This window comes from Puma concolor, chromosome D1 (genome assembly GCF_028749965.1).
Source record: "Puma concolor isolate L17-30 chromosome D1, mPumCon1.1.hap2, whole genome shotgun sequence".
NCBI lineage: Eukaryota > Metazoa > Chordata > Mammalia > Carnivora > Felidae > Puma > Puma concolor.
Genome location: NC_141676.1, coordinates 42,204,768 through 42,229,022, shown reverse-complemented (window position 1 = coordinate 42,229,022; position 24,255 = coordinate 42,204,768). Strand labels below are relative to the sequence as shown.

The 24,255-nt window shown below is 50.8% G+C and overlaps 1 protein-coding gene across 1 annotated transcript in view; it reads left to right on the top strand.

Moving 5' to 3' along the window:
- The window catches only part of OTOG (otogelin), a 91,364-nt gene that overhangs the window by 4,123 nt on the left and 62,986 nt on the right, over positions 1–24,255 (top strand). The window contains exons 4-21 of the mRNA XM_086677849.1: positions 168–243; positions 1,175–1,267; positions 1,452–1,606; positions 3,871–3,989; positions 5,325–5,530; positions 6,363–6,493; positions 6,761–6,867; positions 7,293–7,402; positions 7,779–7,907; positions 8,786–8,894; positions 9,193–9,239; positions 9,725–9,870; positions 16,097–16,229; positions 17,105–17,282; positions 19,308–19,432; positions 20,673–20,885; positions 22,268–22,460; positions 24,005–24,079. Coding sequence (XP_086533975.1) covers positions 168–243; positions 1,175–1,267; positions 1,452–1,606; positions 3,871–3,989; positions 5,325–5,530; positions 6,363–6,493; positions 6,761–6,867; positions 7,293–7,402; positions 7,779–7,907; positions 8,786–8,894; positions 9,193–9,239; positions 9,725–9,870; positions 16,097–16,229; positions 17,105–17,282; positions 19,308–19,432; positions 20,673–20,885; positions 22,268–22,460; positions 24,005–24,079 — 2,345 coding nt within the window. The remainder of the gene's footprint in view (positions 1–167; positions 244–1,174; positions 1,268–1,451; positions 1,607–3,870; positions 3,990–5,324; positions 5,531–6,362; positions 6,494–6,760; positions 6,868–7,292; positions 7,403–7,778; positions 7,908–8,785; positions 8,895–9,192; positions 9,240–9,724; positions 9,871–16,096; positions 16,230–17,104; positions 17,283–19,307; positions 19,433–20,672; positions 20,886–22,267; positions 22,461–24,004; positions 24,080–24,255) is intronic.

Sequence of the window (24,255 nt, the reverse complement as noted above, 5' to 3'; positions counted from 1 at the left end):
GTGTTCCAGACCTCTCAGAAGTGGGCCTACAGAGGTGGGCTGGTTGGGGGCACTGAGGGACAGGGCGTCTCCTCCTCCAGGTGATGGACAGGAAGGGGCATGACCCCTAGGAGGTCCCTCCCTGACATCAGCCCTTGACCGAGTTCTCTTCCTTCTGTTTTGAAAAGGGGGCTGAAGTCCTGGAGTCCTTGGCCATGTCCTCTTGGGAAAGACGGCTCCATCGGGCCAAATGTGCACCATCTTGTAAGTGGCCCCCTCCCTGCAGCCCATGGGAAGGCCCTGGCCCGCAGAGAAACCTGTGAGGGCAGGGGAGGCTTTCTTCAGGGCCTCTTGTGACCTTTTTTCCCCAGAAAGGGGTGTCTTTCCACCTTTTCCAGCCCCGGTCTCCAACTCCATTTTGCTTTCTCCTTCCTGGCTGAGGAGAGCTTCCTCTGCAGTGTCCTGTTCTTGTGACCATGGCCCTGTGGCTTTTCTCTCTCACACTATCTGATGCTAGTGAGATTGTGTTTCCTTGTTAAGTGGTTATTTCCCCCTCCCACTTCACCCTGTTTCTGCAGCCTCTCCCCTCACCCTGCCCTGTGTCTGTGGCCTCTACCTTTACCCTGTCCTGTGTCTGTGGCCCTTTGTCTTGCACCATGGCTCCTTCCTTCACCACACTCTGCTCTACTTTGTTTTCTTTTCCTCTGTGGCCTTTCTGTCTACTGTATTCCAAATGTGAGGCATCTCCCCCTTCCCTGGTTCATGCTTAGGCCTCTTCCCCTAAGCATAAGGAAAGGGAAGAAAATGGTACTTGAAGATCTCTGGGCACTCCACATGCTCCATACTCTCAGTCTGCCTGCCTTGTCTGGTAGCCAGGAACTTTTAGCACAGGGAGCTGAAGGCCCAGGTGGAGGGTGTCTGGGGGCCAGCTGATGCATGCTGAGGACAGGTACTCTGAGACCCCACACCCCCTGTCTGTCAGGGAGGGAGACAGCCAGCCAGGTTTGAGGCATCCTACGTGTGCCCCCATTAGAGCTAGCTACTGAGGAATGTTGGGGCTACCTGTGGTGGGATCTGAGTTCTGGGCGGCTCTGGGAGTGCTGGGTCTGGTGCCCTGGCACGAGGGAGGTGCTGTATCACTGGGTTTTGCCAATCTCGGCTCAATGGGGAGGTGCCTTCTGTGTCTCCCATGCAGACTTGTTCTCCTGCTTCAACGGGGGCGAGTGTGTGTACCCAGCCTTCTGTGACTGCAGACGCTTCAATGCCACCGGGCCACGCTGCCAGATGGGTGGGTCTGGGCTCCATCCCACCCCTGGGATTGGCCCTGGGTACAGGGAGAGCTTGAGGGCCTGAGGCCTGGGGGTCCTGGGCTGGGGTGTGCGTGGGGGTTCTCTGCCAGCTCTGGAACCCACCGGCCTCTAGCTTGGTGCCCACTGCAACTGTATGGACAGGTTCTCTCTTCTCTGGCACAGTGTACAATGCCGGCCCTGAGCGGGACAGCATCTGCCGGGCATGGGGACAGCACCATGTGGAGACATTTGATGGCCTGTACTACTACCTCTCTGGGAAGGGCAGCTATACCCTGGCGGGGCACCATGAGCCCGAGGGGCAGACTTTCTCAGTCCAGGTGAGGCCTTCCCTACCCTGCCCATCTAGAAGTTTCCACTAGGCTCTGGAGGTTGTACTGGCCTGGGCTCTCCGCGTGAGAGTTAGTCTACACCTGGAAGGAGCTGCAGGCCCCACAGTCCTCTCTCACCCACCCACTCCTGGATGCCCCTGGCCAGTGACTGATTCAGTCACTCACTCATTAGGTATTAAGTGCGTACTTGTACTCTTCCTGGCACAAGGCTTGGTGGTGGCCTCATGGACGACAACACAGATGTGGTCTCTGTCCTCACGGAACTTACAGTAGACATCAGATCAAATGAATCATTTCAAGTACAACTGAGTGCTTCAGAGGAGAAACACCAAATGTTAGAAGAGCACGTGATGGAAACCTACTTTCCTCAAGGAAGGATGATGATCAGGGAAGACTTCCTGGAGGAAGTGACATTTAAGTGGAGAACTGATGAATGAATTGAAGTTAGCCAAGTGAAGGGTCCCAGGGGTAAAAGATGGATGTGAGAACGTTCTAGGTAAAGGGAACTTGGGTGCTAAAGATCTGAGATAAGAAAGAGCACTGTGCCTCAGAGGGAATGGCAGGTCCTGGATGACTCAGTTCATAGTTACCGCCTCTAAGAAGCCCTTCTGGATGCGCTGACCTAAGCTGGCTCAGGGGCTCTTCTGAGAGCCTGTGTAATCCCTGTGTAATCAAAGTTCTGCATTCATTGTTACATTGTCAGTACATTTTTCTCACAAAGGTCTGTTTCCAGGTTGGTCTTCTCTACCAGATATAAGCTTTCCAGGCAGGGACCATGTCTTCTCATTCGGTGTTCCTTGTACCCAGATTAGTGCTCAGTCAGAGTTTGTCTAGTATATGAACACATGTCTGAGACTCACTGTCAGGCAGGCCTGATTTACATGCTTGCTCCTTGTGTTGAGTGGGGCATCAGCTTCAGGCACTGGTCAGTACCTCCATCTGGAGAAAAGTCTACTTGGGGAGCCAGCTCTGCTGAGGGGCATCTTGGTCAGTACTGAGTTAGGGCCAGCGGGCTGGGAGTTTGGGGAAATCCTAGTGCTCAGTGTCACCCCTCTGCTAGCTGGGTGTGTCCTTCTCTCTCAGGCATAGACCTGCCCAGGGCCTGCCCCAAGGACCATGCCCTGGATGGGCTGAGCAATTCTGCCCTCTCTGCTTTGGTATCACACATCAGGATCTTTCATGACTGTCATTTCATGATGGGTATGTGTCAATTACTTAGACTAACGGGATGCCACACATTTGCGGATTATGAAATCAACTTAATAAGTCCCAACTGGAAGAAAGGAAGGAAGGAAGGAAGGAAGGAAGGAAGAAAGAGAAAGGAAAGAAAATATTATAAGGATGCATTGCACATGAATAGGAGTAAACACTATTTTGTAAAACTTTTGTTTTATTTATATATGTATACGTTTCTATTTCCTACCGTGGGTCATGGTCCAAAAGTTTGAAAAATTTAATTAGACTGTGAGGTGGTTTTCACAGGCCCCACTTCTAGATGAAATGACTCCAGCCTGCTTAAACACATTTAACAGTAATCTAGTGGAAGGTTTACTCCTGGGAAGAGTTTCCACACTGGGAAGAAACATTTTCAGACTTTTCCCTAGGCCCTGGGGACCTCAGTTCTCCTCCCTCTCTTGGGTCCTATGGCTTTGGGGGGTGGGTCTTGTCTGAGGAGGGGACAGAGTTGATGCGTATGTGACAGGCAGCACAGGGGTGACATGTGCCTATATGTGCCGTGAAGGACAAGACTGTGCCTGCCAGGGTCCTGGTAGGAGTGTGTTTATAGTGTATGTATTGAGAGTACCCTGTGAATATGTGAGGGGTGTGTGTGTGTGTGTGAGACTGTGTGAGCATATACTTTACTTTGGCTTTCAATCTGATGGGAAAACCTGGATTGCAAAAAACAAAAAATCCAGAAATAGGGAGACAGCACAGTGTACTGGAAAGAGCCCTGAAATTTCACCTTCAGTCCTGAGTTGGAATTCTGGCTGTGTGTGTGTGACTTTCATCACTTCACCTCTCTGAGTATTAGTTGCTGCCTCTGGGAGGTGCAGATAATCATAGCTCTGACCTCCTGGTCAAGTGGCGTTGCGGGGACTGGAGACATCACAGAGGAAAGGTGCTTGGCACACTGGGGGCAGGGTATCGGCGTTAGTGGAAGCTCCACAGGGTGCCACTGGGCTCAGAACTGAAGCTCAGGGCCAGGTCTGTAGCGGGAGCCCTGCACACTGGCCTCTGAACTCCCCAATCAGGTGCACAATGACCCGCAGTGCGGCTCCTCCCCCTACACCTGCTCCAGGTCTGTCAGCCTCTTCTTTGCGGGTGAGCAGGAGATCCGTCTGGCCAAGGAGGTCACCCATGGAGGCGTGAGGTAACTATAACACCTTCTGCCCTGAGCTCTCCTGCTCCCTGACACTAGTGGTGGGGGATGGTGGGTACCTTTCTTCTCCAGCCTAAAGAAAATTGTTTTCTAGCGACAAACAGCAGTTTCCACCATCAGAGCAGGAACATACTGGCAGGCCAGCTGGGTTTCTAGTCAGCTGGGTTTGTGGAAAGATGAGTCCCTTAAGATTTTCGGAGACTCAGGGCCCTGTGGGTTTCCCAGACAGTGGGTATTCAAATCAGAATTTTCCAGATAAAGTTGAGGGTATAACACTATAAGCATGCTCAATTCTTTTCTTTCACATTTTTAAGGGAATCTTTGTGAATGGATCATATGTAGTTCAAGCCTCCTTGAATAGATATTAAGCACACTGTCACCCTTCTCTGATGATATAGGGTCATTTCAATGTTATTTATCTTGCTGGGACATCAGGGATGCCTGGGACCAGAGGAATAAGGACTCTTTGCCCCCACACCAGATGGTCCAGACCATGGTTCTTTCTGAAACCTTTCTTGTCTCTTGTCTTCACTGTCCTTTCCTTCCTTTGCTATCTGCTGTCACTTCATGTTGCTGCTGGGTTGGGGTAAGGGGTCTTCCTGCAATGACCCTTCTCCCATTGTCATTTCCTGCTTCAAATCTGGAAACTGGGTAACCAAGGTTTCTGGCGCTGAATGTAAACCTGAAAGCCCAGGTGTTTCTCCTGTGAAAAGATTGGTATATGGATCTTTGGGTACCAGTTTTGGCTGGTTAGACTCTTCTTTAATTTTCTTTTCCTGATTTTCTGGTGGATTGAAAGTTGCCAAATTCCAGACTGGCTGGGAGACCCCGTCCCAGTAAAACTGGGAATGTGGTTGGGACTGCAATGGCTCTCCATCTTTTCTTCCACTCCTAGTTTTCCATATCCCTCAGCCTCTTTCTCTTCTTATGCCTTTCTTGCTCCCCAACAACAACAACAAAAAAAGCCCCAAACAAACACACAAAACAAGTAAATGTCCGCTTATACCATTTCTCCCGTCCAGGAGAAAGGATCTAGCAACTTCAGACACTCTAAGGTTTATCCCTGCCAGGGAAATTGCAAATTTAAAAAGCAAGTTTTAAACACCGAAGACAAAAGAATCTCTCCCTAATGGTGGGCCTCAGATGCCCAGGAAGTCAGGGGGGAAAGTGGGGGCCTCAGATTCACATGGTACCAGTTGCGTGTGGACGAGGCAGGCGCTGGGTACATGATGGTTCCTGCAGGTGGGGCTGGCGGGTCCTTTGGTGACGGGACTGGGTGAGTGGGGGTGATGTGAACACCCAGAAGCTCTGGGCTGTGCCCTGCAGAGTCCAACTGCCACATGTGATGGGGAGCGTGAGTCTGCAGAGGCTTGCTGGCTACGTCCTTGTGCGGCATCAGTCAGCATTCACGCTGGCCTGGGATGGTGCCTCAGCCGTCTACATCAAGATGAGCCCAGAGTTCCTGGGCTGGACTCATGGGCTGTGTGGGAACAACAATGCCGACCCTCAGGATGACCTGGTGACCAGCTATGGTGAGGTGCAGGGCAAGTGGCCTTCGAGGGGTTTGGATGGAAGTAGGGAGGAGGTTGGGTGGAGGTCAGGCTGGGAAGGGTGGGAGAGGTCTTGGGGCAGTACCCATGGTACTAAAGACCCAGTGGGGGGACAGGGCCCCTTCCTACCAAGTGTGTGGCCACTCAACCTCCGTTTCCTTGTGGGTAAAAGAGTCATAAAGACCACTCCTACTAGGGTTGTGTAAGGATCTAAAGGGCACTTTGCTAGGTAGGATATTAAGCACACACTGTGAGTGTAGGGTGGGGGCAGGAGCAGAAGGCCAGAGAGAGCTTGGAAGAGAAAGGGTCCCGTGGGAGCTGAAGATACCTATAGAGGAGTGGTAAGAAGTAAAAGTGAAGCATGCAGGGCCAAATCATGGTGACTCTGGCCTTCCCAAGAAGGGAAGTGACACCTTTGAGCACCTACAACATACTGAACACTTAACACGCATCATCTCATACAGTCCTGGCAATAATACCATGGTGGGGGATTATTTGCCCATTTCACATAGGGCAAAACTGAGGCTTGGAGAGAGCTTGTCCAGGCTCACGTACTGGTTGCCTCCCCTGAGTTTGGAGAGTAGGGAGCTACTACAGGTTCTTGAGTATTCTTGACTATCACCACCAGCTTTTTCAGGAGAGTGGCTCTGTTGGGAAATGCAAACTGGGATGGGAGCCAAGAGGCTGGGTTCTTCAACTCCTTGTCCGCTTTTGGTATCTCTTCGGCTCCACCTGCCCTCCTTCAGAGCCCTGTGCGGCACCCCCCTCCTCCCCCGTTACACCCACCTGTGATCATGCTAGTTCTCCCTTCCAGGGAAGCTGACCGATGATGTGGCTGAGTTTGTGCACAGCTGGCAGGAACAAGCCCCCAACCAGCCTCCAAGGCCTACAACTGCCTCCCTGCCTCGCCCACCGTGTCTGCAGCAGAGCCCGGGAACCATGCAGGTCTGGACCCTGGGGAGAATGCCTACTCCCCACCCTTCCCTTACCCCTCATCCTAGTGTCTGGCTTAGGTTTCCTGTCTATCTCTTAGAAAGTCACTGGCTGCAGGAGCCCAGGGTTGTTTGTGCCTATGGCCCCATCCCTTTTCCCTCCATCATCCTCTTTCTCTCCCTTGGCCTCAAATTGGGGTTCTGTGTAGGGGTGGGTGAAGTCAGAGGGCTGTGAGTGGCCTTGCCAGCTCCCAGCTCTGGCCCCTGGCTCTTTCCCCAGGGTGTGTACGACCGGTGCGAGGCGCTGCTGCGGCCCCCCTTTGATGCCTGCCATGCCTACGTCAGCCCTCTTCCCTTCACAGCCAGCTGTACCAGTGACCTCTGCCAGTGAGTAGGCAACCAAGACTGGAGCTGGTATTGGGCTGTGGGGAGACCTGTCCCAGTACTGAGGGGCGGGGGGGCGGGTGGTCTCAGCATGTGGGCCACTGAGCCTGATAATCCCAGGCCCCGACAGATGTACTTCCAAAACCTCAGAAATTCTTATCTGCATAGGTGGGGCAGAAGAGTTTCCCTATTCTCTGAAGCCCAGAAATGGGGACTGACACCCTCAGGGTCAAACAAGTCAATGCCAATATTGGGACTAGAACCTGGGTGTCCTGCCTCCATCTGTATACCTAGATACCTTCCCAGTCTCCCTTTCCTAGCTGTGGGACAAGGAGGGGTGCGTGCCCTGAGCCCTGGCAGTCTCTACAGGGTTCTGGAGGGCTGGTGAGAGATTGGGCTCCGGTGTGACCCTCGGTTTCCCTGCACAGAGCAGTGGGCGATGAAGCCACCTGGTGCCGGGCGCTGGCAGAGTATGCCCGAGCATGTGCCCAGGCGGGGCGGCCCCTGCAGGATTGGAGGACCCAGCTCCGGCAATGTGGTAGGTGTATCCTGGTGGTGGGGGCAGGGAGAGGTTCAGACAATCTCTGCCCTGAGGCTGGGGGTGGCCTCATCAGGCCTCAGCTCAACGTCCTGTCCTGCTTAGAACCACAGTTGTCAGAGCTGGAAGCCGTGAGGCCCCATGTGGCAGATGAGAAAACAGGCTCAGAGTGGAGGGACTGGCCCAGGGCCACAGAGTGAGATGAGGGTGGTTCTCAGAGCCTCCCAGGCTCTTGCCAACTTTCTGGTTACCCAGGGGGACTAGGGGAACAGGAAAATCACAGTCCTCCCTCCCTCTCCCCCAAGGCCTGGAGTAGGGGGTGGGTGTGTCCTGGCAGAGCCGATGGGACTGGATGGACTGCTCCCTTCCTCCCAAGCCGTGCACTGCAAGGAGAAGGCCTTTACCTACAACGAATGCATCGCCTGCTGCCCTGCCTCCTGCCAGTCCCAGGCATCCTGTGTGGACAGCGAGATCGCCTGTGTGGACGGCTGTTACTGCCCCGATGGTATGCTAAGGGTGGAGCGGGTGCCTGGCAGCATCTTCCTGGGTTGGCACGCACGAGCCCAAAGCAGGGGCTCAGAGGATGCCTATTTGTGGGATGAGTGAAGCAAGGGGCACACAACTAATAAGTGAATAAATGAATGACTGGCTTAAGGGGGCTGAGGATGGGGGTGGAACTGTGGCTCTTGAGAAGTTCATCAGGGTATTTAATTTCATCGGGACTGTGTATATATGAGAACAAGTCATTCATTCATTCACTTGTTCATTTACCACATATGTGTTTGTTTAAACATTCGTTCACATGCTGTTTTGTATGGGATATAAATGCACTGGTTTTGAGGGGGTATACATTTGCCACACATCTGTAGCGTGTAGCCCATTCGGCTAGGCAGGGGTCGTTGGGATAAAAAAAATGTAGATATAGTCATTGACTTTAGGGGTCAGAATCTGGTTGCAGTGATAAGCCACATATACCTACGGCTCCAGTCTAAGGCATAATGTAGTGAGGATCAGCTCAGGGGTTCAGACAAGAAGAGACATAGGAATTCAGTCGGGGGAGAGATTGTCAGGCTTCCTGGAGGAGATGGCACCTAAACTGGTTCTAGATGCAGCGACAGGCTTTTGGGAGGTGGAGAAGAGAAGCTAATCAGCATGCAGGTTGCTTGGGGAGGTGGTTCTCTGAAGAGGTCTGAAGGTGAGATTATTTGCCCAGAGGAGATTCAGATCTGGCCTGAGCCAAGGATTTATGCAGGAGAAAGCTTGAAAGTGGGTTCAGTGGTGAAAACTTGGATAAAGGGATCTTTGTCATAGGCCCTGGACAGCCATGAATGGTCTATGAACAGGAGTGGAAGTGAGTTAAGTGGGCCTTTCCTGTGACCCTAGGGCTGATCTTTGAGGATGGGGACTGCGTGGCACCAGCTGAATGTCCCTGTGAGTTCCATGGGACCCTGTACCCAACTGGCTCTGTGGTGAAAGAAGACTGCAATGCCTGGTCTGTGTTCACAGCCAGGGGGGGTGGGGGTGGGCAGCGGTGACTTCCAGGGTTTTCCACCAGGGCTATCCATCTGGGGTCTGGGACCCCTGGCAATATGGGGGCACTAACTCAGCATGTCTGAGTCCCAGGCGATCTCATTTAATCCAACCCCTGGAGATGGGGGAATCTCTACCACCCATTTTAGAAACGGGAAGACTGAGGGCTGGGGACAGGAGCTCTGTGGACCCTGCTATCCTCCAGCATCTATCCCAGGCCTGGAGAGGTGAGACTTGCCTCCTTGATCTCTGTGTTTCAGCACATGCACTGCGGGCAAGTGGGTGTGCAGCACATCTGTCTGCCCAGGTATGCCTGACCCCACCTTGGACTCTACCCCCTTCCTCTGGTCTCTCAGCTTTTTGGGCAGGGAGGATCTGGGGGCCAGGCCTGCAGTTCCATTGGTTCAGCTTGCCCCACTTTGTTTCTTCAGAGCTGCTTTGCCTGCTTAAGGGATTGTTCTGCCTCCTGTCAGGGAGGGTTTTGGGGGGTCTATCTAAGGACCTTCCTGAGCTTGGGGGGCTTGGATGGAGACTGGTCTCCAAGCTCAGGGCCTGGTCTCCTGTCAGAAGGAGATGCCCAGGGCAGGGCTGCATCTACCTTCAGGTGGGCTGCTGGGGACAGGCCTGCATCTCCCCAGTGGCCTGAGTGTCAAAAGGAAGGCCAGGGCTCCAAACACTGCCCTGATTCCTAAGGACAGAGTGCTGTCTCTTCCTCATGCTCAGAGCCTGCAGGGCAGAGGCAGTCCCCATGGGGCAGCTCCCATGTGTCAGCCACCTTTCTTTGCCCCTCAGCCGAGTGTTCAGTGACTGGCGACATCCATTTCACCACCTTTGACGGCCGCCGGTACACGTTCCCTGCCACGTGTCAGTACATCCTGGCCAAAAGCCGCTCCTCAGGCACCTTCACAGTGACATTGCAGAATGCCCCCTGTGGCCTGGTAAGGGCTGGGGACCTCAGGCCCAATCCAGCCAGCCACCCCTGCTCTCTGTCCCCTAGAGAGGCTGAAGGATTTAGGGCAGGGCCCCAGGTTTTCCACAACCCACTCACCCTGATGTCTGTTCTTTCTGGGCAGAGCCAGGGGGCAGGAGACTAGGTTCTGTCTCTAGAACATCTGATAGCTGAGAGCCATTCCCTTTCCTGGGCCTCAGTGTTTTAAAAAAATCTCTAAAATGGGTCTAATTCAACTAAATCTTCTCTGCTTCCTTGGATTATGCCTTCAACATCTCTGTATTCACTCATTTGTTCATTTATGAATTCAGCAAATACTGAACTAATTTTTGTGCCAGAAGCTATGTTGGGTCTCGGAGACTGGGATGAATTAGATCTGGCTCTGCCTTCCTGGGCCTCGCAGATTGGTGGGTCGAGCAGATAACTCACTGCATAATCCACTATGTTATAGGAGCTGTAATAACATGGACATTACAGGGTAGGTCTCCATGTAGGAGCTTCTCCTGGTTGTTTTACCTGGATGCCAGGTGGGAGAAGGGATAGATCAGGAGAGACTTCCTAGAGGAGGTGATCCCTGAGCTGTGTCGGCCACTTGTGCACATAACTGAGAAAATGGCCAGCTTGCAGGTCTGGGGTAGTTACAAGTCTGTTTGTTTCTCAGGGACTGCATTTTCCCTGAGCTGACCCCACAAGCCCTGGTTGGGACTCCACTCAAGCTCCTTCCTGCACAATAGGACAAAAGGTTCACACCCATAGCCAGGGCAGCTGCCCCCAAAGCCCAGCTCCCTGCCTGCCTTTTCCACACCCAGTGACGTCAGGAGGGTGAGCAGACATCACCTACAGGTGTCCCTCCGTGGCCCTGGGGACCCAGGCTGAGCTGAGGATGAGGTAGAGGGCTGGGCTTTCTTCCTCTTGAAGCCTGAGTGATCCCCTCCCCTCTATCTGCCAGAGAATGGCCTGGATCTGCCCTTGGCTGCTCTCTGAGTTGGAAGAATGAATACTTGTCCTCAAAAGCTGGGTCACTCCCATCACATCTTGAGAGTGGCAATAGAAAAAAGCAAAGCAAGCAGACATAGCCCAGTGGGACTCCTCCCCATTTACAAAGTTCTAGAGTCTTTGAGTACCTGAGGGCTATGGGACCTTGGGGATCCCTTACCAGCTCCTTCTCCACCATGTTCTGGATGGTTGTTGGCCAGCGTCAGCCTGAGGTAACTTGCTTCACTGCTGAACAGTGCCTCTTTTGTTTATTTAATGCTTATTTACTTTTGAGAGAGAGAGTGTGTGTGTGAATGGGCAAGGGGCAGAGAGAGAGGGAGACTCAGAATTCGAAGCAAGCTCCAGGCTCTGAGCTGTCAGCACAGAGCCCGATGTGGGGCTCGAACTCACGAACCATGAGATCATGACCTGAGTCGAAGTTGGACGTTTGACCCACTGAGCCACCAGGCGCCCCTGAACAGTGCCTCTTGATAGCACATTCCTTTTACCACGAGCCAGTTCTCTTCCTTGTGACTTCATCCACACTGATGAACCAGTAGAGGGCCAGCCTTGTGCCAGCTCTGTGCTGGGCACAGTGAGGGTTACACAGATGAGTCAGCCCCTGGTCCTAGCCACCAGGAGCTTGCAGCCCAATCAGGGAGTCAATCACATCCTCAGGTCAGTTGCTTCTCTGTGAGATACAAGAGCAGTGCCATCAGAGGGGCTGTCTGTGGAGCAAGAAATATTCCTACAGGTCAGAAGAAAGCCTCATGGTAGAGGTGACATTTGAGCTGAACGACCTAAAAATTGGGCCAAAAATGTAAATAGAAATAAGATATGTATGTGTGAGGATGGGGAGGAAGGGCAATCCAGGAGGATTCGATCATATGAGAAAAAGCAACAGGGTGGAATGTTCTAAAATACCTTAAGGCAGATGCAGGAGGACTATGGCAACTGGCTGACTGGCTGGTAAAGTGCCAGGTGTGTGGGAGAGAAGCAGGAAGAGTCAAAGGTGAAGCCACGACTTCAACCCCGGGTGAACAGAAGTGGGTAGGGTGAGAATGTTAATAGAGAGGATGATGATGAGAAAGTATTTGCACAGTACTTTAAACTTTGACTAATCAGTTTTGCATTTGACATCTAGTTTAAGGCTCAAAATACCCCCACGTAGTGGTCATTAAGATTCTCCCCATTTGAAATCTGATAAGACAGGCCTAACAGAGGCTTGGGGCAGTCTTGACGACCCCCAGCCAGCAGGAGGGGGAGCTGAGCCAGACCCAAGGCTGGAAGTCCAGAAAGCCTGTCACAGCTTCCTTATACACCCACCCCCAAATCAGGGTGTGTTTATAGCCTTTGAAGTATTTTTAAAGTAGACCTTATTTTTTTAGAGCAGCTTTAGATTTTACAGAAAAATGCAAAGGTAGTACACAGAGTTCCCATATATCTCACACCCAATTTCTCCTGTTATTAACCTCATGCATTAGTATGGTACATTTGTTACAAATACTGAACCAATGTTCGTTGTGTACATTATCATTAACTAAAGTCTGCACCTTACTCATATTTCTTATTTATTTTTAAACCTGTCATTTTTTTTTCTGTTCCAACATACTACATTACATTTAGTCATTGTGTCTCCTGGGCTTTTCCTTGCTGTTACAGTTTACTAAGACCTTATTTATGGTGACCTTGAAAGTTTTGAGGAGTACTGGTCAGATATTTTGTAGAATGCCCCTCTGTTGGGATTTATATGCTTTTCCCATGGTTAGAATGGTGTTAGGGATTTAGGGGAGGAAGATAAGAGGTAAATTGCTATTTTCATCACATCTTATCAAGGATACATATACCAACATGGTTTATCACTATTGAGGTTGACCTTGGTCATTTGGCTGAGGCAGTGTTTGTCAAATCCTCCTCTGTAAAGCTACTCCTCTTTTCCCCCTTACCATATTGTTCTCTTTGAAAGAAGTCAGCCCACAGTTAAAGAGTAAGGAGTTATGCTCCCTCTCCTTGAAGGCAGAGAATCTACATACATTAGTTGGAATTTTTCTGCATAGGAAATTTGTCTTTTTTTCCCTTGACATATTTTTTTTTGTCAATCATTTATTTATGTCAGCATGGACCCGGGATATTTATTTTATACTTTGGATAAGAACCAATACTTCCTTTTTTATTTTGTTACTCAAATTTTTCCAGCTTGAACCATTGGGTAGTCTTTCAGTTGGCTCTTGGGTCCCTTTGGTATACCCCCATCATTGTGTGTGTGTGTGTGTGTGTGTGTGTGTGTGTGTGTGTGTGTGCTTCCTACTCCTTATTTTATAGTCCTATAAGATGCACCAGGCTTATCTTGCATATTTCCTGTTACATTCCTGGAATCAGCCATTCCTGAAAAAGTATTATCAGATGCTCTGGGCTCCTTTTGGAGAATTGTATTAGACACCAAGATCTGGGGTACTGGGTGTTCTCATTGCTACTGGGGTATCATTTCTTTTACATCCTCTCAGCTGATAGAAAAAGGAAATAATATGTATAACCTATGAATATCCTTGTATAACCAATATATATACACATAACTATAGATAATCTATCAGTAGCCCTCTATATCTATATGCTAAGAAGGAGCTCATATTGATGTTCCAACTCTAATCCATTGCCACATGGGTCATTCTAGTCTCCCCTTGCTTATCCCGCCCCTTGCTTATAAACACCCACTCCAACAGTGAGAAATATGGTTTCCATTGTCCTCCATCTAATTATCTAATTGTTCAATTCCAGTATACATGTATAGAAGTACCAGAATTATTAATCCATACCTCCATGGGAAAGAACTTTATCAACTAGAGTACAGTGCTTATGCATAGTTTCTTTTGCTTTTAGTCTTACAAACTCCACTTATTTCCAAGGCTTCTTAGGTCAACACCTTTCCCTGCACCCCCGTCAGTGAGGTAGTTTTGTATAGCTGTACAGTCAGATTCTTTGGTCACAGTCTGCCTTCCATCCTGGGATCCTCTGACTTCCTCCATGATTTTTTTAATTGTTTACATTAGGGTTCACTCTTTATTGCTGTAAAGTTCTCTGGGCTTTGACAAATGCAACCTCCAAAGTATTCCATGCACATTTTCTTTCCTAAAAATTTAATTTTTTTAATTTTAGAGTGTGTGTGTGTGTGTGTGTGTGTGTGTGTGTGTGTGTGTAGGGGAGAGGGGCAGAGAGAGAGAGAGAGAGAGAGAGAGAACCTCAAGCAGGCTCCATACTCAGTGCAGAGCCTGGTGTGGGACTTGATCCCATGACCCTGGGATCATGACCAGAGCCAAAACCAAGAGTCAGATGCCCAACTGACAGAGCCACCCAGGCACCCCTCCATGAACACTTTTTTTTCTCACTATCGAACCAGGCAGGACCAACCAAGTATTGTCCTATCTCTATTTCACAAGGAGAGAACTGAGGTTTAGGTAACTTAAATGAGGTCTTTAAGGTCTCAGCTTTCAGTGACATCAAGACTTGAGCCTGAGACTTTGACTAAAAGGTGCAGACTTTCTTCCTGCACCAATGACATGTCCAGAGGGGACCAGAGGATGAGTGGGTTTGACAAAGAAGGTGATGTTTTAGACACAATGGTTTTGAGCTGTTTCAGGGATTTTATGTCTCCTTGGGAAGGAGCTTGGAAGAAAGGTTGTAGCTTGTTGCATAATGCCTTCCTGAAAAGTTTCAAGTTCTAGTTCTTTCCTCATGTCGCTGTTTGATTATATCACTTTCAGGTTATACTTTCTTTGGCTGTCTTTGGACTTAGGATAAAGTCCTAAAATATTACAAAGCTCTGCCTAAGCTGGCCTCTGCCTACCTCTTGAAGAATTTACCTTAAACCACTTTTCTCAGTGGGCTCTGGCCCTCTGGTCTTCTTTGATGTACTTTTTAAATGTACTTTTATGTACTTCTTGTGTCAGGGAATTTTGTATAGCCTGTTCCCTATCCCTGGTATCCCCCTTCCTGCCTTCTCTCTTTGCCCAGCTACCTTCTCTGTACCCTTCAGATCTCAGCTCAACTGTCACATTTTCCTGTGCCTCAGTCTTCTGATCTGCAAAGTGAGGTTGTTAGTGGTACTTACTACATAAGACTGCTATGAGAACTAAGTGAGTAAATACATGTAAAAAAGATGAGAATAGTAACCTGAACATAGTAACTCTAAAGTTAGCTATTAGGGTCGCCTGGGTGGCTCAGTCAATTAAGCGTCCAACTTTGGCTCAGGTCATGATCTTGCGGTTCATGAGTTTGAGCCCCAGTTCAGGCTCTGTGCTGACAGCATGGGGCCTGGAACCTGCTTTGGATTCTGTGTCTCCCTCTCTGTCTACCCCTCCGCCACTCAAGGTCTGTCTGTCTCTCTCTGTCTCAAAAGTAAATAAACATTAAAAAATTTCTTTAAATAAAATAAAGTTAGCTGTTATTATAATAAATTATAGTATTACTAAGAGTTTTGTTATGATTTTTACATCATCACTATCTTTCCCTAAGGATGACCTTTCCTGCCTCTGCAGACTAAATCTTGTTCCTTCACTATATGCTTTCCTAGCACCCCACACCTCTTTGTAGCACTGATCTCAGCAGTAATTTAAAAACCAACTTTGTAATTACTTGTTTAGTGTCTGTGTCCCACACAAATATGTACTCTCCATGAGGCCCGGGACTATATCTGTCATGTTCATCACTGTATGGTTGTATGGATGTCTTCTTGTGGAAGGAGGTATGAATGGGCCCAACGTGTACTACCCATTTCAGAGATGAGAACCTGAGGCCCAGATATTATTAGCTCATTTCCTGCCTGCCTATGAGTAGAGCTTGATACTCTGCAGGATGTGACACATGGAAAGAGCTATATAAACACCTGTAAAAGGATGAAATTAAAGTCCTGTATTGTAGTTGAGTGGGGAGGCCAGTGTTTCTGAGGCTAGACTCTGGGCCATCGGGGGGGGGGGGGTCTATCTCTGCTCTCTGTCATAGATAGCCTAAGACTTGACTGTCTTTTTATTTGCATTATCCCAGCTCTGCCAACCTTCTCCAATCTTAGCCTCTGCCTTCCCATTCCCAGATGAGAGCATTTGGTTAGAGGACTCCTAATGTCCTTTGGGGGTTCCGTCTCAGCCTGTCTCTGACCTCAAACTGCACTAGAATACCCAATCTTGGGGCCTCTTTTGGGAACAGCAGGACAGACAAACTCTGCCCTATTTGCCTTCCTCTTTCTCCAGAACCAGGACGGAGTCTGTGTCCAGTCAGTGTCAGTGATTCTGCATCAGGACCCTCGGAGGCAGGTGACCCTGACCCAAGCGGGGGATGTCCTTCTGTTTGACCAGTACAAGGTCACCCCACCCTACACGGATGGTATGGCTTTCATGGACAAGAAGTAACTGGGAGCTGGCTGCCCAGGCCTCTTCTTCCAAGCACTGTCTCTGGCCAAAGGCACTGCCACATGGGCAAGAGCTCACATTTTAGCATTGGGTGAATCGGGCCAGAGGGCACCTTGGTCCCAGGAACATGGACTCTGGACTTGTAAGATGGTCTTTGTCCCCCTCCCAACATGACACTAGGCATCTCAGCAGTATGATGCCTTCTCCTAACACAAGGATATGAATGAGGCTGTTCTCTATCCCTGTTTTATTTTGTAATTACTTATTATCCTATCTGACTCCACAAGGGATCAGTGGTAGCTCAAAGGAAGCACATCTAACAAAAATGCAAAAACTATTAAGAAATAAAATAGCACCAGAGAAAATGAATAAGAAAAAAAAAGTAGGGGTTCAAGATTGAGTGGGGATGCAGGGGGAGAGGTGTAAAGAGGCCAAAGAAATGCATGCCACAAGAGGTGAAAACTTCACTACAATTGAATCTAAAATCATATTGTGAGCTTCCTGGTGGCCATTGTGAAAAAAATGGGTAGTTAACAGAATTCTCCTTTGCTACAGAAGGAAATATATCAGTTCCTTATGCAGGCAAGGCTTTAACTGGCACTTGGTGCTAAAAAAAAAAAAAAAAAAAAAAAAAAAATTCTTAGGTTGCCGTGGTCAGTTGTCTCTGGGTTCTGTTTCATCACTGAACAGGATTTCCTCAAGGCTTCCCAAACTAACTCCTTAGCAGGGCTTCACTGGGTGTGAACACTGTGCTGGGTATCGAGGTCAGTGAGGACCATGCAGGTGGTGGCGGTGGGTGGGTGCATGTTGGCAGAACTTCCCACATCCCTTTTCTGGTTCTGTGCCCAGACGCCTTTGAGATCCGGAGGCTGTCCTCCATGTTCCTGCGGGTGAGGACCAACGTGGGCGTGCGGGTGCTCTATGACCGCCAAGGACTGCGGCTCTACCTACAGGTGGACCAGCGATGGGTGGAAGACACCGTGGGCCTCTGTGGCACCTTCAACGGCAACACGCAGGACGACTTCCTGTACGTGCCCATGCCCGGAAGCAGAAGGAGAGGGTGGGGCCCCGGAAGGCCGGGTATCCGGAGGCACTGCCTGAAAACATCTTTCGCAAACTCCTTGGTCTCTCACTGTGCCACGCATGCACCATTGATCATTTATTCTTCGGCATTTAAATTTAAGCGTATTTCTTTAAGGCTGTGGCCCACAGTCTTCTCTGTGCAAAAGACTCACGTGGAGAGCTTGTTAAAATGCTGATTCCTGGGTTCTACTTCTGGAGTATCTGATTTGGGTTGGGGCCCAAGAATTCTACTTTTAATAAGTAACCACTGCGATTCTAGTATAAGAGATCTGCAGACCATACCTTGAGATCTGTGGACCATACCTTGAGAAATACTGTTTTATAATGAGGTCTTAAAATTGGTGGACCTCAGGCTGCGTTTGATTTGGTTCATGGTTTTCCTTGTTTTAGTTGACTGTGAGCACCTTTAGATGAGCATAAGCCCCCTGTGAACCAATGATTCCAAAACTCCTGCTTTCTATCCCAGGTCAGTCTAAGCCACATGTCTTTCCTGCTTGGTTCTTAAGGGTTGCGCCGTGTGCGCCTCCCATGTTCAGGGGAAGGCTGTTTCCTAGGTTGACAGAAAGACTATCTGAGCATGGATACAGTTTAGAAACTTGGGAGGGGACAAGAGTCAGACTTTCCTGAAAGGAGAATAAGGGGTTGATCTTGAAGGCTAGAGGTTCTGGCCAATTTTTCAAGTGACATGCATTAGGTGATGCAGAAGTAAACAGGAGACACTATCTTCAGCCAGAAATGAGAACTCAGATTCATTCAGAAAAGCAAGAATAAAAAGAAACTGAGCTTTACATTTTTTTTTAATGTTTATCTATTTTTGAGAGAGAGAGGGAGAGAAAGTAGGGGAGGGACAGAGAGAGAGGGAGACACTGAATCTGAAGCAGGCCCCAGGCTCCGAGCTGTCAGCCCAGAGTCCATTACAGGGCTCAAAGCCACGAACCATGAGACCATGACCGGAGCTGAAGTTGGATGCTTGACCAACTGAGCCAACAAGGTGCCCCAAAACTGAGACCTTTTAAATGCATGCACATTAAAAAATGTAGCATTCTGCTGTCTTGCCTGGTGGGACTGATGTTAGGGCAGCTGGCCGGAGTGGTGGGGGACAGACGACCCTGATTTAGTGTGTGGGCTGCCTGCCACCTTCCTGAATGTGAACTCTGGGCAGAACAGTGGCTGGGTGTAACTTGGGTGCTCTCACTGCTCTGGAGCAGTAGTGCGGGCATGCTGAGTGTCACACAGAACCTGCCCCACCCCGTGCATGCTATGTTGTCTCCAGTCTACCATCTCCTCGAGTTTGGTGACTCTGGGAGACTGGTGATGACTAGGAGACACGTTTTTTCCCCCTTCCTTCTTTCCTTCCTTCCTTCCTTCCTTCCTTCCTTCCTTCCTTCCTTCCTTCCTTCATTACCTCTTGTGTGACTATTTCCTACCTAGAGAGAAAGGTGAGGGGTGCAAAGGAGCTTTTGGGAACTGCTTATGGAAAAGGGAGGAGGAAGTCTTAATCCAGTGAAGTTTGGCTCATGGTGTCCCTGTTTCTCTCTTTCTGACATGAAGAGCTGGGGGCGGGTGGTGAAGATAGGGTAATGTGTGGCCAGCCCCAAGCCAGTTTTGAGTCCCTTTGGAGCCTGTTAAATGTGATGTTATGTGATATGATGTGTGTGTGTGCGTGTGCGCGTGCGCACATCCATAACTGTATGTGTTTGAATGTGACTGTGTAGACCCTCTTGTCTGTTTACATGTTTGGCAGATACTTGTGCTCTGTGTATGTATGTTGAGGGCATGTGCAAGTGCTGTATATAGGCCTATGTGTGTTACTCCTTTGGGTGGGTACATATGTGCCTCTGAGTGTGTGTGCTCATGCTTGGTCTCTGTGTGTATACAGGAGTAGATAGATACTTATCTGGGTGTATGCTGTATGTCCACCTGGGTCCACACGGCCAAGTGTGTGAATGCGGCTGTGCCATGACTGCAGGTCCCCAGTGGGTGTGCCTGAGAGCACCCCACAACTCTTTGGCAATTCATGGAAAACTCTGTCTGCCTGCTCCCCGCTGGTCTCTGGCTCCCCTCTGGACCCCTGTGATGTGCACCTGCAAGCAGGTGAGGTGAAGGGAGAGGGCGGGGGGAGTGGGGTGAGGTGGGACTGGTTTGAGAGGGGTGAGATGGGAACTCTGGGCCTGAGGAGGCTGGTCGGGTTGGGCAGGAGTGATAAGAAAAGGTGGAGCTGCAGAGAGGGGACCGTGGTTCCCTTCTGGTAAGGGTCAGGCAGACAGAAACTTCATGCTCTATCACTGCCACGTAGACACACATTTGTACTGGCTCTCCCATCTCAAGGCAAAAGTCTAAGCCCTCACAGTGGCCCCACCAGGCCCTAGCCTCTCTGCCCTTCCCCCTGCACCCCCAACTCTGCTCCGGCCACACGGGCCTCCTTGCTGTTCTTTCTGCACAGCTAGCTCTGCTCTCTGCTCTGGGCCTTTACACCTGCCGTTCCTTCCACCTAGAATGCTCTTCCCTCACTAAAGTCCCTCACCTCTTTCAACTTTTTGTTCAGACTTCATCTTGCCACCGAGGCCTTCCTGACCACCTGCTTTAAAATTGCAATTGCCCCTCCCACCCCACCTTCGATCGCTAACCTCCTTCCCCGCTTTCTCACTCTCCGAGGTCTTTGCCTTCTGCTTTGCCGTATAAATTGTTTAGTGATGGTCTCCTTCAACCACACTGTAAGCTCCACGAGGGCAGGAATTTTGTCAGTTTTGTTCACTCCTGTGTCTCCTCCCAGCATATGGACTCATGTCTCACACAAGATGGAATGTATTGCATGAATGCACTAAACACACATGCTCACTCTCCTCTATTTTCTTAAAACAACTTTTTTAGCACTTATTCATTTTTGAGAGACAGAGACAGAGCACGAGTGGGGGAGGGGCAGAGAGAGGGGGAGACGCAGAATTCAAAGCAGGCTCCAGGCTCTGAGCTGTCAGCACAGAGCCGGACGCAGGGCTCGAACCCACGAACTGTGAGATCACGACCTGAGCCGAAGTCGGACACTTAACTGACTGAGCCACTCAGGTGCCCCCACTCGCTCTCCTTTAACCATTTACACCCATGCCCTTGGCCAGCCACCGACTCACACCTGGACTGACCAAACCATACCCACCCACTCCCAACCAGCCATGCGCTCAGGTCCCTGCTCACATCCCTTCTGTGCACCCACACTCTCTCCCACCCACCTTCTCACGCCAACAGATCCCTGGACTGTGGGGAGGCAGGAAGAGGCTGGGGCCTGGAGCACCAGGCAAACCAGACCCCCACTCCCTGCCCCTGTCCCTCCCGTCTCCAGCTTCCTATGCGGTGCAGTCCTGCAGCGTGCTCACCGGGGAGCTGTTTGCGCCCTGCTCGGTGTACCTGAGCCCCGTGCCCTACTTTGAGCAGTGCCGCCAGGACGCCTGCCGCTGTGGGCAGCCTTGCCTGTGTGCCACGCTGGCCCACTATGCTCACCTGTGCCGGCGCCACGGGCTCCCTGTTGACTTCCGCGCCCACCTGCCAGCCTGTGGTGAGTGCCCCACACGTGTGCCTCTACGTGAGGGTCACTGGAAGAGCCTGGGCTCCAGACTCAAGGGTCCACCTGCCCCTCCCGCCCCTGCAGCCTAACACCCCCACCTCACAAACTGCTTCTCCCGTGTTCTCCATCCCCTTGGCCACCCAAACCTGACACGAGGGCATGTGGCACATGGCTGCTTCTCTGTTACCCTCGCCGCCAGTGCCAGTCCGTCTGCAAGTCCTGTCAGGCTTGTCGATTTGAGATGCAAATTCACCCACTTGTTGCCACCTCTGCTGCCACCACCCCGGTCAAAGCTTCCTAGTAAGCCTCCCCACGGCCTCCTCTCATTACAACCAGAGTGAGCCTTCTCAAGATCACTGGCTCCCATCGTCCTCAGTGCGCTCGTGGCTCGATGGGCGTGAGCTGGCCCCTGCTTCCCCCTCCAACACACACCCGGGCCACACTCTTCTCCACGCCTTAGTTGTCTCTGTGCCCCCAGCCCTAGTACAGGGCCCCACGCTCAGTAAGCTCTTAGCAAATGCTTGTTGAATAAATGGAAAAGACTCCATCCTGGGAGTCAGGAGACATGAGTTCTGTTCCAGCCCTGCGGGTAATTGCTGTGTGTCTCCGGCAAGTTCCTGCCCCTCTCTGAGTCAAAGTTCCTCCAGAGGTGATTGGATGGGACCAGTGGTGCATATTAGACTCTCCATAGGAGCTTTTGAAAAATGCACATATCTGGGCCACATTGAGTATCAATGAAAACAACATATCTGGCAACGGGGGCAGGCATCAGCATTTTTAAATGGAGACTTTGATGTGTAGCTGGGGTGAGAACTTGGCAATCTGGCTCTGGCAGGGAGCAGGAGACCCCAAGGGAGTGGGATGCTGGCCAGATGAGGAGAGGGAAGCTCTGAGTCTTTGGACTGAGGGCCCCGAGAGGCTGCTTAAGGGGGCACAATTGATCTTCACAGCTCATATGTGTTATAGGTGTGGAAGTGAGAAGGACGGAAGTGTGTGTAATACCCATCTGTGCATGTGTCTGTGTGTGAGCGATGGCGGGAGGGGGTGTCAGGGAGTCGTGACCTCCACCCTCCCCCAATATCACTACCTAAGAAGAATGCCCTGCAGAGGAAAAGAAACACCAATGGCAAGGTCCAGGCTGAGCTTGGGGAGTGGGGCCCACCCCTGCCACTCTGCCATTGTAGTGTAGCAGGAGGAAGTGGGACTCTGGAGTGAGACCTGGGTTCAAATCCCAAGTCTGGCCTTGACCTGCTGTGTAACCTTGAACAAATATCTTCTCTGGTTCTCAGTTCTCCTCATCAGGATGATGGCTCCACCTCACACAGTTGTGGGGATGAGGGAGACAAAACACACAGTTTTATTTCCCACTACAGCACTGTCCTGTGAGGCCACCAAGGAGTATAGCCCCTGTGTGGCCCTGTGTGGACAAACCTGCCAGGACCTGGCCAGCCCTGTGGCCTGTGGGGTTGGTGGTGGCAGCGACCTCAGCGGGGACGAGTGTGTGGAAGGCTGTGCCTGCCCACCGGACACCTATCTGGATACCCAGGCTGACCTCTGCGTCCCTAGGTGAGTGGGCCAGTGTGACCTCTTTCAGATGGGGAGGAGGCTGAGGGTCTCTAGGGCATCTGAGGCTGGGGAGCCTGACTGCACCTCTTATGTCCCTGCTTAATCCCCCATTCACAGGGCGGAGCATGATGCACCGCTGGGTGGTCCTGGGTGGGCTTCCTCCCCCGGACCCTGTTCTCGGGCCTCTTTCCTCAGCTACAGCTCTTCAGCCCTCTCTAGCCTGGCTTCCCCATAAAACAGAACAACACTCCCACAGAGACAGCCTCTCTCCCTTCATCTCCCCTCTCCTTCCACAAGTAGTTATTGGCCTCCTCATATGTTCTAGACATTTCTAAGCCCTGGAAGTTCAGCCAAATACAGAACAGAATCCTGCCCTCATTGAGCTCGCATTCTCATGCCAAAACAGATGAATAAATAGACACTTAAAGGGTCTGGTAGTAATAAGCTATAAATAGTCAGGGAGGGATTACTGTTATGCACAGAAGGAAGGCCTTTCTGCTGAGGTGACATGTGGGCAAAGACGGGGGGAACTGAGGGAGGAGTGCTCCAGGCCAAGGGGACAGGGATGGCTCTGAGGCTGGCTGTGGCATGTCAGTGTGGCTGGAGGCGGAGTTCAGGGCTGGTGATCTCACAGGATCCCAGAGCTGACTGGCAAGGCACTTAGTCCCTTCCACAATGGGGAGAAATTCCCCTAAAATTCCACTGAGGGATAAGGGCTGGAGAGAGGCTCCTATAGGGGGTATATTGGAATCATTCAGTAGCCTTTTCAAACTACAGGATCCTCCCTTGAGATCCAGATGTGTGCCCTGCCCCCTCAACCCCTGACTTGTGGTTGAGTATTGCCAAAAAAGGGAACCTCTGAGGTTTACATGGGAGGAGGAATTGGAGAGAGAGAAGGTGGCTGAGAAGCATAGGGGTTGGAGGAGTTCAGACATCCCTTCCAGCCCCCAACTGGTCTGCTCCAAGGCCTGCACTGGGGCTGTGGGAGGTTGTGAGGAGGAGGAAACACAGTCTTGGCCCTCAGCTGACCTACAAAGAGGAGCCAAAAGACAGACAGAATAAAGGACCCTGTGAGGAGGAATAGATGAGATGACATATTTGGAGGGCCTAGTCTGGTGTTCAAAATGTTTAACAAGCCGTATGGTGTAGGCCATGAGCAATCAGAACAGATGCCGGGTGGGAATGAGGAGTATGGAACATACGCCCTGTGTCCCTCCCTGACACAGCATGGGCTCAGGAAGCATGGCCCTGTTCTTACCACCTCTTTTTTCCCAGCCCAAAGGGAGGTTGGCTTTGGGTGGACAGAGACCAGTGAGGCTGTCCTTGTGCCTGCTCCCTGGATGGCCCTGAAGCTGGGACCCAGCCCTGACCTCTGTCCCTGGTGCTAGGCTGACTTCCCCACTCCCTGGATATCTGTCACTTGTCACAGTAGATGCCATTGCTTTTTTCTGTGTCCTTATGGTCCTGGCTGCTGGGGGGTGGGGGTGGGGTCCCTGCCCCAGTTCCTGAGTTGGCTCACTTTTCTCTGTTCCTGGGTTTTGCAGGAACCAATGCTCCTGTCACTTTCAAGGAATGGACTATCCCCCTGGAGACAGTGACATCCCATCTCTGGGCCACTGGTGAGCTCCCTAGGTTGCAGATTTAGTGTCCTCTCTTTATTTTTTTAAAAAATTTTTTAAAATCTTTATTTATTCTTTGAGAGAGAGAGACAGAGTGTGAGCAGGGGAGGAGCTGAGGGGAGGGAGACACAGAATCTGAAGCAGGCTCCAGGCTCTGAGCTGTCAGCACAGAGCCC